This window comes from Neolamprologus brichardi, chromosome 12, assembly GCF_056152115.1.
Source record: "Neolamprologus brichardi isolate AB-2024 chromosome 12, ASM5615211v1, whole genome shotgun sequence".
Lineage (NCBI taxonomy): Eukaryota > Metazoa > Chordata > Actinopteri > Cichliformes > Cichlidae > Neolamprologus > Neolamprologus brichardi.
In genome coordinates this window covers 21,315,888-21,330,914 of record NC_142115.1, presented here as the reverse complement: position 1 = coordinate 21,330,914, position 15,027 = coordinate 21,315,888, and the positions used below count along the sequence as shown (strand labels likewise).

Genomic DNA, 15,027 nt, shown 5'->3' with positions numbered 1-15,027 from the left:
CCCAGATGTGGAGAAAAGATCGAATCCTGTTTGTCACTTTGTGACACCACTTGATGGAAGTATGGACCTGGACGTCCATCGTCCTGAGGTAAAGATGAAGAAGTGGTGATCATTGTGAGATGCACAGAGACTTGTTTTTTCTTTTCACTGAAATCATCCAGTTGTCCAGACACTCAAACCACTTTCTTGAAATTGACGTTTGTTTTCCTTTCCTGCTTCCTTTCTTTGTACCATATGCTTCTCATAGGCTTCGTTTTAGTTCCTATCTCTTGCCTTCTCTTTTTCAGGCCATTGCTGCAGAGGGGAAATGCTGGAAAAGAAGAATTGAAATTGTCATAAGAGAATACCACAAATGGAGAACATACTTTAAGAAAAGGGTGCAGTATAGTTTTACTGAAACATTGTTTCTGTTACAAAGATGCTGAGAAATTTTAGTAGACATGTTGTTTGGCCATAAAGCATAAATATTTATTTAATGTTGAACTTGTGAACTCTTTTATAGCTACAGAAACACAAGGATGACGACCTCTCGAGCTTACTTAAGGTATGCAGCATTGCAACATGCTTAGGTCACTAACAAGACGTTAATATTAACATAATCATTAGTGTCAACATCTGTTCAGCCAGATATTGATACTGATGAAATGAAACCACACTAACCCAGTCAACTTGAAATTATTTGTACTTAGAAGATCATCTGTGACTATGCATACAAGGCACTTTTGATTGTGTGCATCTAATTTAGCTTGTAAAACTATGTACTCACTCACTCACCCACTCACTCATTCAGGGCCCCATTATACCCGGCATGTGGAATATTGTCACTTCTCCCATCATTTCCATGATGGGAGAAGCACTTCTCGTGCACTTCTCGATGTGTGTCGCTGTGGCGCGACACCTTCACACATACCCCCAGTCATCACAGCCATCCCTCAGTTTGATATCCGCTCTTCAACGAGCCAAGCTGCGTGGCGGTACCTTGTTCCTCTCCTTCAGGGAACAGAAGTTATAGATATAACCGTTCATTCCCTTTCATTTGATTCACTCGGTACAGCACACACATATGGAACATTTATACACGCCCCACAGAGCAGCCACCAAACTAGAATCAGACCGCCAGCGCTTTAGCGTGTGGTAGACCCAGCAGAAAGGACATCATGAGCCACCAAAGAGGCTGTGACATCCAAATGATAGAACTGAATAAAAGTAATGCCCAACTAGCTGCAGCACAAATATCATGGCCCTTTTAAAAAGAGCCCATAAGGTTTCCATTCCCATGGTGGAATGAACTCTCACACCCTGGGGCAAAGCAAGACTCTTGGTGCTGTACACCAGTGAGATGGCTTCTATAATCCAGTGGGAAAGCCACTGTTTAGGCAGAGCAGGACCTCTGGCTGGATTAGCAAAGCAGACAAACAACTGGTCACATAAACTCACATTCTGAGTAAAACCAGAATCAAACGTTATGCCAAGGTTCCTAACAGAGAATTTTGCCAAATAACCAAGAGGTCCAGGTGTCTCATTTATCCCAGACATGCATTATTCTTGTGCAAAGATAATTATTTTAGTTTTGTCTTAATTTAACTGAAGAAAACTGTCAACCATCCACCTGCCAGCCACTGTTTAACAGTGTCAGGGCACTTTAACAAACTGTGGAGTTTAGACATGAGCGCTGATGTTGAGGTGTGAGTGTCAAACCTATGGTTCAGGAGAATACTGGAGCAGCTACCTGTGCTGTAATGCTGAATATAAATGGATGTGGTTGTGTGATGATTTTACAGACAGCATGCGAAAGGACCAACATGCCGGGTATGGTGGTATCCTCACCCATTCAGCACTGTGCAAAAGTTTGAGGTGTTAAATTTAAAGCGGAGCTTTAAAGAAAATGAACCTGTTTATTAGTTTTACTCAAACTTCAGCCCAAAATAAAATCTGTATTTGGTGTTAGTGATCATTCACTTTAAAACAGCAACTGTTTTTCTGGGGGTTTATGTCATCTTCTGTTCCTTTATGCAATCCCAGACGCAGTTCATGAGGATAAAATTTGAGCTCTTTGTGGAGCCTAAAACATTTTATGCAGGACTTGTTTTTCTTGTTGCTGAAAATCATTGTTTTGATGTGAGTGAATATGGATATAAAACCCCACTCATCTGTCCTCAGTACTTCCTCCGTGAAGACGTACGGTGTCCAGTCAAAAGTCATACAAACTGATATTTTATTTGACTACCTGTAGCTTTAATGATGGCACACATTTGCCATGGTGACATTTTAATAAGCCGTTTTCTCATTTTTCATTTATTCATTTTTTAATTTATTTCCATCAACAGTTGCATGAATTTTTCACCAACAAAGGTTTTGTGTTGATGCGATTCGAGTGGCAGCTTATAGTGCTGTGAATGTCTGCTCATATGTGTAAGTGGACTCGTATTTGTATAGCACATTCCTAATGACGCAGAGTGCTCAACTCACACACACATTCATACAGCAATAAGTTTTACTACCCTGAGCTTAAAGGTGGTATGACTTACAGCCGTATCACTCTCTGGTTCAGTGAGCATGGCATTTCAGTATATTCAGGTAGTCAGCTGACCTAAAACATTGCTTAAATAGGCCTGAACAACCGGAGCAACCCCAGATCACAATACCACCTCCACTAGGGATCATGGATTCATTACTTCAGCCATTTCTCTTCTTACCCTGTTTCACCTATTATTGGTATGAGTCCGATGTTTGTGCTCCATAGCGAAATGAAGTCTTTTTTCCCAGTTAGTCTCACTGATTAGTGGTTTTCTCAAAGCTGCACAGCTGTTTAATTTCAGTCCCTTTAGTTCTCTTCTCATCATGTGTGGAAATGCTGTTACTTTTACTGTTATCAACATATCAATGACTTCTACTGTTTGTTTATTTACTTTTTTAAGATTTAATTTCACCAGACATGATTGTTCAGGATTTCTTTTGATTTAATAGTATATTAGACAGTATTTAACTCAGTATTACCCTTTTCAGTTTTTTTCTTAGCTTCATCTAGGACAATAATTTGACTGAAATGGAGTAACACAATTTCCATGAGTATGGGATAGATTTTTTTAACGTGGCTGTTTAAGAAATGAGAAGCTAATCGCTGCATCAATTACAGTCAAATGACATGTTGCAAACTGAAACATAGTAATCACTGCAGTAATTATCCAATTATTGGAAGACTCTTGGCTTTTTGCGTAGTTACATCCAGGCGGTGACTTATTTTGGGGGCTGACCATTGCATGTCTGTTGCTGAAGAAAGAAGGAATGGCATGGGAATGTATTTTCCATTTCAAAGATGAAACCAAAATAATGCAGGCTATATCAGCGGGGGAACAATGTTCACAGAGGACAGACCCCGCCCAAATTATACCAGCTATTATTAAACAGAACTTAATTGATTATAGTTGAACAACCGAAGATATGATTAATGATTTGCAACTGATTTGAGTTGAGATTGTTGAGAAGAGATTCTGGCAAACTGTCAGGCGACTCAGGAGGGGTCTACCTGCACTGTGTATAGTGCGGGGGGACTGCTGCTGACTTTGACTGAGAAAATTGTCAGGTGGTGGAAGCAGAGTCTGGGGACGAAGGGGATGACCCGCCAATTTCCGGGGGCGAGGTCACTGAGGCAGTTAAACAACTCCTTGGTGGCAGAGCCCCTGGGGTGGACGAGGTCCGCCCCAAGTTCCTGAAGGCTCTGGATGTTGTAGGGCTGTCTTGGTTGACACGCCTCTACAATGTTGCGTGGAGATCAGGGACAGTATTCCTGGACTGGCAAACCAGGGCGGTGGTCCCAGTCTTTAAGAAGGGGGACCAGAGAGTGTGTTCCACCTACAGGGGAATCACACTCCTCAGCCTCCCTTGGAAAGTCTATGTCAGGGTGCTGGAGAGGAGAGTTCGTCCGTTAATCGAACCTCGGATGCAGGAGGAACACTGGATCAGCTCTTTATCTTCTCAATGATACTTGTGGGTGCATGGGAGTTTGCCCAACCAGTCTACATGTGTTTTGTGGACTTGGAGAAGGCATTCGACCGTGTACCTTGGGGATTCCTGTGGGGGTTGCTCCGGGAGTATGGGGTGTCTGGCCCATTGCTACGGGCCATTCAGTCCTTATACAACCGTTGCAAGAGCTTGGTCCGCATAGCCGGCAATAAGTCAGACTCGTTCCTGGTGGGTGATGGGCTCCGCCAGGGCTGCCTTTTGTCACCAATTCTATTCATAATTTTTATGGACAGAATTTATAGGCGCACCCAAGTGGCCCGAAGACTTTCACTTGGGTGGTCTCAGGATCTCATCTCTGCTTTTTGCAGATGATGTGATTCTGTTGGTTTCTTCAGGTGAAGGCCTCCAGCTCTCCTTGGAATGGTTCGCAGCAGAGTGTGAAGCGGTGGGAATGAGAATCAGCACCTCCAAGTCTGAGGCCACAGTCCTCAGCCGGAAAAGGGTGGAGTGCCCACTCTGGGTCGAGGACGAGTTCCTCCTCCAAGTGGAGGAGTTTAAGTACCTCAGGGTCTTGTTCACGAGTGACAGGAGAAGGGAGCGAGAGCTCGACAGACGGTCTGTTGTGGTGAAGAGAGAGCTGAGAGTAAAAGCGAAGCTCTCAATTTTCCGGTCAATCTACATCCCTACCCTCACCTGTGGTCACCTGAGAGATTATCTCTCGGCTGGCCTGGGAATGCCTTGGTGTTTCCCCCGGACAAGCTGGAGGAGGTGGGTGGGGAAAGGGAGGTCTGGGCTTCTCTGCTTGGGCTGCTGCCCCCGCGACCTGGCCCCGGATAAGCAGAAGAAAATGGACGGATGGATGTTTTGAGCTGCTTTTTATGTGTTGAAAAAGTTTAAAATTCAGTATGGAGAGATCATTCAGACAAGTTCAAATGATTTACTGAGATACAGAATCTGAATAAAAGCTATTTAGTGATTAGGCTGTGGAACAGCGGAGCAGTAACCCAGCAGTGACAGGAGTTTGGACTGTATCCTCTAGGATCTAGACACTGATGGTGGTGAAGAGGGAAATGGAAGCTTTGATGAGGCTCTGAGACACCGGGGGGAGGTGGAAATGCATGAATGCGAGTCTGACATTACAATGACAGAAGAGCACTAACATCTGAAGCATGCAGGAAGCAAGCTGATTGGGTCATAGAAGAAAATGATTGGACTAGAGTAATGATGTCAGTCTTGAGTTTGGCAGCATGGAAAAGTAAATGTAAACAATAAATAAATAAATTAGCAGCCTGCTTGAATGTAGATTGAGATTAATCTTTTAGGCTTTGTTTAAAAGACTGAATTGTAGCTTGTATCATTTAAAAAAACCAAACATCTAAAATACATAAAATGAAATTTCCCATCAAACTTTTGCACAGTTCATGTAAATGAGGAGTTCACAATACTACGTGATGCTGCATGCTTGTGTGTTGCTAACTTGTGTGGTTACTGCATTTTGAATGCTCAAAGGGGCCGGAGGAGCAGTTATCCCTGTTTGGGGAAGTCTCTCCAGACATGCTCCGTGTCTCCTTTTATCAGGATGAAGAGGCCGCTGCACGCCGTGTGACTCGTCGTATGATTAATGAAGTGCCTGCCCCCATGGAGATGGACAACCTTTTCGACATGGACGTTTTGATGTCTGAGTTTACAGACACATTGTTCTCTACGCTAGCCTCACACCAGCCCATACCCTTCCCTAATCCGAGGGAGATTGGTAAGAAAATCAAGAAAAGATATGCTTGTGGAACTGGATCTCTTATATTTGCATAAACACAGCCATGCCGTGGCCCTTACTCCCCATAACTCTGCCTCTCCTGTCCAAAGCTCATGCAGGGAATGCTGACATGATCCAACCAGGACTCATCCCGTTACAGCCTAACTTGGACTTCATGGACTCGTTTGATCCACTGCAAGGTAACAGTAAAGCACCACCCACAGCTGCATTAGCACTTGACACAGACTAATAGTGCACACTGTACAGAAATCAAGCACACATATTCTAGTAACTCTGCTACAGCAATTGACCTAGCCTAACGCAAAAAGTAGTGTGGTTTTACTAACCTCTAGCTAACATAGAGACTCTTGTTCCAGACTTATTTCACAGCCTCCGTCAGCCCGCCTTCCCCTCTGTTTCCCCCACTGCATCATCTGTCACCCCTCTACCCAGCAGCAGCTCTCAGTCACAGGTAAACACAGATCCAAGGCTCAGTCCCTAACACACACCACCATGAAAACAGTCTGTTCAAGGAGAGTTTTTTTATTATCTTAGATTTAAAATTTCTTTGTATTTCTGCCATGTCTGCCACCAACTTTCTGCCTTACTGTAGTTAGACAAAAACAATGAAGTAACATAATAATATTACTAAACTGTTTACACAGCACTTTCATACATGACTTGCTCAAACCGATTAACATTTAATTCATAAAATTTTCAATAAAATTGTGTACTCTAAATAGCTCTGAATATTTGGCTTTTCTTTCATACCTTCCTCCTTGAAGTTTCTCATAGGTTTTTTTAATCAGCCATGACTTGGCTTTAGTGAAAAAAATGTGTATCTTTTGGGTCCACTGTTAATTGTTTCTGGGTCCCTGTATGAATTTTAGCAACTCAGACAGTACAAAGGCTCATTATAGCCATGAAAAAGATATGCAGCGTTCGTGAAACCTGAACCTGGTTGAACCAGCAGACACTTTCAAAAGTGACATGAAGGTGTCACAGAGTTGCTGCACATCCATAATGTGAAGCTCCTGTTGAACCACAGGTGCTATGGAGATCTGGTGGCTGTGATATTTAAACAGTGCTCAGTCGGTACAAAGTGTACACCACCACCACCACCACCAGCCTGAACCACTGATAGACAATAGATCATTGCTTTTATGTTACTTACCTCAAATCTGGACCCAACCACTCGAATGTTGCAGCAGAAATCAAAGCTTAGGCAACATTTCTCCATGTTTTTTTTCTGTTGTCTCATATTGGTGAGTCTATATGATGGTCTTCTGCTGCAGACCAGCTGCTCTAAGAAATGCTCTTTTGCATACCTTGGTTTGCACCAATGGGTATTTGCGTCACTGTTGCTTTTCTGTCAGCTCAAAGCAATCTGGCCATTCTTCTCTGACGTCAATCAAGATATTTTCACCCAGAGGAACTCCTGCTAACTGGATATTCTACCTTTTTAATCATTCTCTGTAAACCCTACAGATGTTTTTGTGGGAAAATCCAAGCAGGTCAGCAGTTTTTAAAAAAACTCAGAGCAATCAACATTGATGCCACGTTCAAAATTACTTAAATCACTTTTCTTCCTCATTCTGAAATAGTTGTACCCAATAAAGTGTCCAGTGAACTTGTTTAAAAAACAAGAAGTTTGTTTGACAATTATATATGCACACTGTCATAGTCCTGTCACTGTACTTCACTGTAATTGACTTTAGAAAACCAGTATTTGAAGACAGGACACATACTACACTTTAAATACTCCATAAATAATCCTTTGGTACAGCACTTAATAATTCTGTTAAAACTATGACCTATGAAATGAATAAAATAGTGTGGCTCAAAAATAAACTTCAGTATGAAGCAAATCAAAAATCTTAATAAGGTAAAAATATTTTTAAAATAAAAATTTCAATAAAGTAGAAACTTCAAATGAAAATTAAGGTACAGGATGAGTTAGCAGTGAGGTCAGTTATTAATTATTCAGAATATTTAGTATTATAAATCATGGATCCACTCCTGAAACTTTTACTACCGTTAGTTAAAGAGCGGGTATAACAGATGTGCCATCAGACAGTCTGTTTACTGTCATAAACCACAGAAGTGTGTCTGCTCTGTATCATATTTTACTAAGTGTGCTTGTTTCCTTTTCATCCCTTGCCAGGCCCAGTTAATGTCCTCCATGCAGCTGACAACCAACCCCATCTCCCCTTCTAGCCCCATGTCTGTCCCCTCTCCCATGGCCAGTCAGTCAGGCGGTAGTAGCGATGTTGTCTATGCGCACAACTACATGTCCTTGTTCCCTGGGCAGGTGGCGCCCAGTGGTCAGGTTCCCTCTGTCGCTCAGCCGTTATCACATGATCCTCTGGTACAGTGCCTTCCAGGTCAGGACATGGCCTCAGCAGCACCCATGGTTACCTCACCCTTGAACAACACCTCAGTCTTGGATGAGACTGTAGCGGCATCTGTGATTACGCACACAGCCTCCTCTACTGTCACGCCGAGTGACTCTGCCACCACCTTCAGCCACAGCTCGGATTATAGCACCTTATCTGCACAAGCGCCAGGTCACCCATCCCATCTCCAAACCCTGGCTCCTCTGGCTGCCACTTCTGTACAGCAACCTCAGACTTTTGCTCTGCCTCGACCGTTACAGCCACCCAGTGCCAACAAAAGTCGGCCCATGCCAAGGATTGCTCCTGCTAACACCCTTCCCTCGTCTCAGATCATCCTCACAGGTCTGTGGTTTCTAAAATCAAGATCAGTATTTTATATCTGTAAAAAAGAAATGTAAAATTTTCACCACAAGGTAGTGCTACAGTATGTCTAATGTAATGACTTAATGTTGTAACACACACATATTTGAGTTACTGTAGCTTCACTTGTGTTAGAGTTTTAAGGAAAAACGTACACTGAGGTAGTTATTTCAAGTATAGATGTTTTCCTTTTCAGCTTTCATTTTAAATATGACAATCTTTGTAAGATCAGTATCAGGAAAAGCTGCTGAAAAGGAGGTTATACTCATCGATGACATTAAAAGACAGATGTAGTGTGCTGGTCTGAAATGCCAGCGTGGAAGTAGCCTTAGCCAGGAGGAGGCGAATCACCCTTTTGTAGAAAACCAAGACTTATTTGATCTTTGAGCTCAGCAAAATGTTTCTGATGAGCTCATCATATCAGTCGCTTCATTTTGTAAACTACAGAGTTACAGTTTCATTGTACTGTGGTCGCAGATTTTGAAGCCATCCTGATAACCTTCTCCCACCAACGATGTGGAGATCACTCAAACGCTCAAAAAGATGCTCTGGAAAAGAGTAGAATTCATGGAACAGAGTTTAATACACTGAACCATATGAACAGCAGGAAAAATACATATAGAAATCTAGCAAGAGAATTACATAGCAGAAAGCAAGCAAAGCAAAACCCCGGGGTGTACAGCCTTGAGCACAGACGGTAGAGCAACTCGGAGACGGACAAGGAGAAACAGCAGAGGGGGAAAAAGTACTGGGGGTGTCCTCTGGTCCCCTAATATATAGGGACCTGTATCCCCGCCCCTTGCTGCTGGGTAACTTTCCCACCCGCCTTCCAGCCAAACACAGCTGCAGGGGTCAGGTAGCGGCCAAGGTCTAGGCCAAAGGCCTGTCAGGACTCTGACTACCCTTTGGCTTTGGCTTATCACAATAGGTCATGACACGGTCAAACATCACACATTAACCCTAATTATCAAATCTTCACAATCTTATCTTATAATTACATAGGTTCTTAAAACGTGTGTGTGTGTGTGTGTGTGTGTGTGTGTGTGTGTGTGTGTGTGTGTGTGTGTGTGTGTGTGTGTGTGTGTGTGTGTGTGTGTGTGTGTGTGTGTGTGTGTGTGTGTGTGTGTGTGTGTGTGTGTGTATTTTATCGTGATGTGTTCAGGATCTCTGTTACTGTTTTGGTTGTGCTGCATGAAAGATGTTGAGTCTGTATTAGGGAAGGTTAGTTACCGGAGAGTAAATTATTCAGGAGAACTCTCCCCTTACATTAACTGCCCTGTTACTGTACCACCTTAATATACCATGGTGAAGCAAAATGTCTTGTGCTTAAGACTCTACATGAAAGTTAAAATATATATGTTATCATATAAAAATCCACCACAGTACTATTGTACAAAGTACAACTGTGCAACGACGATAAAAAGTTTAACTACACTAAACTTGGGTCTCCGTTAGAGTCAAAAAGAGTAAAAATCTGGGTTTAGGCAGTAGAGTGAGGTTGTCTTTTGATTGAAAAGAAGATAATAGATAAGCAAAAACTGTACCCTAGTTTCTAGGTCACATCCAGTTTGTCACTGTTTGTCACATTTGGTTTCAAAAAGCCTCAAGAGCTCCTGTCCACAAACCAATGAGCGAGGTTAATGTGGCTACAACCATATTTTATATACATTCTATGGTTAGATTTCCCACAGAGCTTTCAGATCACTCTGTAACGTTTGTGTATGTGTGTGTAAATCCTTTCAGGCCCTTTCCCAGGTCATGCCAATGCTGTGATTGTTACACCGACACCACTGAAAGCAGATTTGGTCCCTAACACAGGTGTGGTCATCGCTTCTCCTGCTCTTGGACCGGTATGTTTGCAGCTCATTGTTTGAATTTATTTCCTACAGTTTTGTTAAATGAATAAATAAATAAATGTGCCCCTTATAAATTGTAAAGTTTTATATCATATTATAACAAAACAAATCTAATTTTTACCATGTCTTAAAAATTAGGTAAGTACAACCTCAGATGAACAACAAGACATGAGAAATCATATTGTTTGATAATTTATTTTGGAAAAATGTAACCAAAATGCAGAAGCAGTGTGAGAAATGTGATTCTATAGCTTGCAGAATCACCTTTAGCAGCAATAACCTAATGATGATGATGAGTAATTCAGTGAGGTTGAGGTCTGGACTTGTGATCAATGTCCCCCATTGTCGCTGTTGCATGACCCAATTTGGGCCAAGGTTTAGCTGTTGGACGAGTGTCCCCACATCTGGCTCTAGAATACTTTGTTATATTGAGGAGTTCAGAGTCGACTCAGTTACCCAGGTGCCCAGGTCTTGTGGCTGTAAAACCAGGCCAAATGGCCTCTCCTCCACCACTGTGTTGACAGGTGTTATGAGGCGTTTGTCCTGATATTCTGTGGTTGGTATATGACAAACATGGTTCTGTGCATTCTGATCAAATTTTCCACTTTGGTATCATCAGTCTAAAATGGGTTTTTTTGGAGGTTTTTGTAATTTGTTAAGATGCAGACAGACTTTCTCATGGAAACCCTTCCATGCAAACCATGGCTGTTCAGAATTTTCTACTGTACTGTCATTAACTTTAACGTTTAACATGCTAACTGGGGCCTATACAGTATGAGATGTAGCTAATTGGGTTTTCTGCCGATCTCTGAGCACTGCACAGTCTGACGTCTGGGTGAATTTGCTGAGGCATCCTCTCATGGGGGATTTGCATCTGTTTTAAATGGTTTCTGCTTGTGAATAATCACCCTCACTGCAGAATGATTGACATCAGATTGTTTGGATTTCTGGGCAGTCACAGATGCTTCTCATTGCTGATGTTGTGCTCCTTGGTATTATGTTAAAAACCACCTGAATGCTCCAGACCAACCAAATTCCAGAACATTTGTTTATATACAAGTGCTCACATCTGCTGATGATCAATTAATCAAGTGCATTTGATTAACAGCACCTGGCCTTCTTCATTTCCGTGGAAGCAGTGACTTAATTTTTCACAGCAGAGCTTCTTTGTTTTGGCTTCATTTCTGTACATCACAACACCTGTAATATGTTGTTTTGCAGTTCATCTGAGGCTACATTTACTTAATTTTAAGATGTACAAAGGAACAAATTATTTTGTTTCTCCTGATATGCAAAACCTTACAAATTAAAGAGAGGAAACTTTATTTTTGTTGTGACGATATGAGTGTCACATAAAAATAAGTGAAATTTGTTCGAAGGCAGTCTTTTTTATTTTTATTTTTTCTTTAAGTAAAGGGAATTGATATTTATTGCAAAGTTTCTTTCATCTTTTTATATTTATTTTTTGGATATTTTCATGTATCTCAGGCATCTGGATTTCACGTCGTGCCTCAGCCTCAGAAGTCTCAGACGATTGTTCCCAAAGAAAAATCATTTTCCTCCAGCCGCAAAAATCAGAAGGGTTCCTGCAGTGTTGGTGAGAATTCATTCTGAAAGTTACTTTAAACTTCACCTCCACAACGTGTTAAAACCTGTTTTGTTTTTTGTTCCTTTTCTTTTCAGTTCCTAATCAGCCACAATCTGGACAAAGGTCACCCTGCGGGTTAGATCAGGTTCCTAGCCCACAGTCGTTACCCAGCCCACAGTCATTAATCAGCAGTACCAGTCCAGTTTTGGTGAAGAACGAGCAACCTCAGGTTTGTATTCATGTGTTTTCAAACATAAAACTCAAACTTAAAAAAGTTTGATCATGTTTGTGAATTGGACTGAAATCCTACTTTACATGTAAAACATCTTAATTAACTGAGATTGACCTTAATGCACGGATTAGTGTCATGGGGCATTTCCGATGTTTCTTTTTAATATTGCATACAATCTCCATAATACTGTCTAATCCTTTGTGTGCTGTTGTATGACAGATCCGGAGGACCACACACATATCTGCTGAGCAAAAGAGGCGATCAAACATAAATATTGGCTTTAAGACACTCTGCAACCTGGTTCCTGCTCTAAAGTCCCAATCAAATGTAAGCATGTGTACCTGTATGTTATCATGAAATGTCCAGAACCATGTTTGCCTCTAATGCCTGATTTGTTAATTTAAAACATATTTATTAACTTTGTGCTTTTAGATCAGTAATGCAGTGACATTACAGAAGACAGTGGAGCACATTATGAAGCTCCAGCAGGAAAGGCAACAAATGCAGGACGAAGTTAAGAGACTACGAGAGGAGATTGAGGAGCTCAACACCTCCATTAGGTATGTTTAAACATTTTGTATCATGTCTTAAACATTGAGCACTGTGCAAAAGTCTTTTATATTTCAATTTTTCTTCTAAGGAGCCAGAGTTTTTACAGTGGTCTTGAGTAATAGTTCTCCTGGATTTTTGATGTTTTTTTCAAAGTTTATCTTTGGACATTGGCTGCTTTTTCACATTTTTTTCAGTCCAGTTCTTGTACATGACCATTTTCAGAGCCATGTTTTATTTGTTTAAGCTACTTAACGTTAAAAAGAACCAGTTTTAAATTGTGTCTTTAGGCACTTTGTCACTAAAAATAAATTGTTCCCTTTTTTTTGTTTGTTATGACTTAGATAATACAGTTTAACCAAGTCATATCATTAAAAAAATGAAAAAGTTGTTTAGCAACTCTCTCTTCCCCCCCCCCCCCCAATAATAAACATCTTCATTTAGAAAATGCATTTTGGGTTTACTTATGTAGTTTTTGTCTAAAATTTACATTTGAAACCTTTAAGTGTGGCAAACACAAAAAAGAGGAAATCAGGAAGGGGGTAAACACTTTTTTACACCACTGTATCTAATTAGCAGTGTTGGGACTAACGCGTTATTAAGTAACGCGTTACAGTAACTACGTTACTATTGTGGTAACGAGCACGGTAACTAGTTATTATGCCAAAACCAGGAACGCGTTAGTCGTTACTGGGATTTAGATAGGGTCGTTACTCGTTACTTCGTGTGGTGGCTATCGCGGAGCTTCCACAGATTCCGTAACATTAGCAAGTGGTGGAGGCAGCAGGTGGATGAGGGAAAGGGGACGTAGAAGGAAAAGAGACCCGAGGCGGCCGCCGGTCCAAGTGTCAGGTGAACTGAACTTCAGGTAAGAAGTTATGACCTGCAGTCTATCTGACCGCGGTAAAGTGAGCCGTCATTTGTGAGCCGCGGTCAAGCCAGCCGCCTCTTATCCGCCGCATAAATTTCCTTGCGCTTTTACACCAGTCTTTACGGTAGCGCCTTTTCGCTTTATATCCCGATTGAGAGCCTAGACCCACGCGCACGCGCGCGCACACATTACGATGGAACAGCCCAATACAGTCAATGCAATTATGTCTATTACAAAAATTCATTAAAAATCATCCTTAGTAGTTGAGGTCCAACTTTCAACACATCCCTCCTCTGGGACACCTACTGTGCCTGTGTGCCAAGTTTCATCCAGATTTACTGTAGAATTCCTCAGAAATTAAAGGAAACTTATATTCAATTCAAAACAGCCAATACACTACAATTGTGTAAATTTCAAAAATTCATTAAAAATCATCCTTAGTAGTTGAGGTCCAACTTTCAACACATCCCTCCTCTGGGACACCTACTGTACCTGTGTGCCAAGTTTCATCCAGATTTACTGTAGAATTCCTCAGAAATTAAAGGAAACTTATATTCAATGCAATACAGTCAATACACTACAATTATGTCAAATTTCAAAAATTCATTAAAAATCATCCTTAGTAGTTGAGGTCCAACTTTCAACACATTCCTCTTCTGGGACACCTACTGTGCCTGTGTGCCAAGTTTCATCCAGATTTACTGTAAGATTCCTCAGAAATTAAAGGAAACTTATATTCAATTCAATACAGTCAATACACTACAATTATGTCAAATTTCAAAAATTCATTAAAAATCATCCTTAGTAGTTGAGGTCCAACTTTCAACAGATTCCTTCTCTGGGACAACTACTGTACCTGTGTGCCAAGTTTCATCCATATTTACTGTAGAATTCCTCAGAAATTAAAGGACATGTATATTCAATGCAATACAGTCAATACACTACAATTATGTCAAATTTCAAAAATTCATTAAAAATCATCCTTAGTAGTTGAGGTCCAACTTTCAACACATTCCTTTTCTGGGACACCTACTCTACCTGTGTGCCAAGTTTCATCCAGATTTACTGTAGAATTCCTCAGAAATTAAAGGAAACTTATATTCAATTCAATACAGTCAATACACTACAATTATGTACATTTCAAAAATTCATTAAAAATCATCCTTAGTAGTTGAGGTCCAACTTTCAACAGATTCCTTCTCTGGGACACCTACTGTACCTGTGTGCCAAGTTTCATCCAGATTTACTGTAGAATTCCTCAGAAATTAAAGGAAACTTATATTCAATTCAATACAGCCAATACACTACAATTATGTCAAATTTCAAAAATTCATTAAAAATCATCCTTAGTAGTTGAGGTCCAACTTTCAACACATCCCTCCTCTGGGACACCTACTGTACCTGTGTGCCAAGTTTCATCCAGATTTACTGTAAGATTCCTCAGAAATTAAAGGAAACT

General features: G+C 41.0%; 1 protein-coding gene across 3 annotated transcripts in view; it reads left to right on the top strand.

The window, feature by feature from the left end:
- mlxip (MLX interacting protein) overlaps positions 1-15,027 on the top strand; it is a 34,684-nt gene that overhangs the window by 5,144 nt on the left and 14,513 nt on the right. Inside the window, exons 3-14 of one of the 3 annotated variants that reach the window (XM_006789703.3) lie at positions 6-88; positions 288-377; positions 503-544; positions 5,542-5,716; positions 5,827-5,916; positions 6,094-6,188; positions 7,881-8,454; positions 10,216-10,322; positions 11,817-11,925; positions 12,012-12,145; positions 12,368-12,475; positions 12,581-12,708. In XM_006789703.3, the coding sequence (XP_006789766.2) occupies positions 6-88; positions 288-377; positions 503-544; positions 5,542-5,716; positions 5,827-5,916; positions 6,094-6,188; positions 7,881-8,454; positions 10,216-10,322; positions 11,817-11,925; positions 12,012-12,145; positions 12,368-12,475; positions 12,581-12,708 (1,735 nt within the window). Of the gene's footprint in view, positions 1-5; positions 89-287; positions 378-502; positions 545-5,472; positions 5,717-5,826; positions 5,917-6,093; positions 6,189-7,880; positions 8,455-10,215; positions 10,323-11,816; positions 11,926-12,011; positions 12,146-12,367; positions 12,476-12,580; positions 12,709-15,027 lie in introns of all 3 variants that reach the window. The other 2 variants (XM_035907312.2, XM_006789702.3) reach the window with 2 other exon arrangements.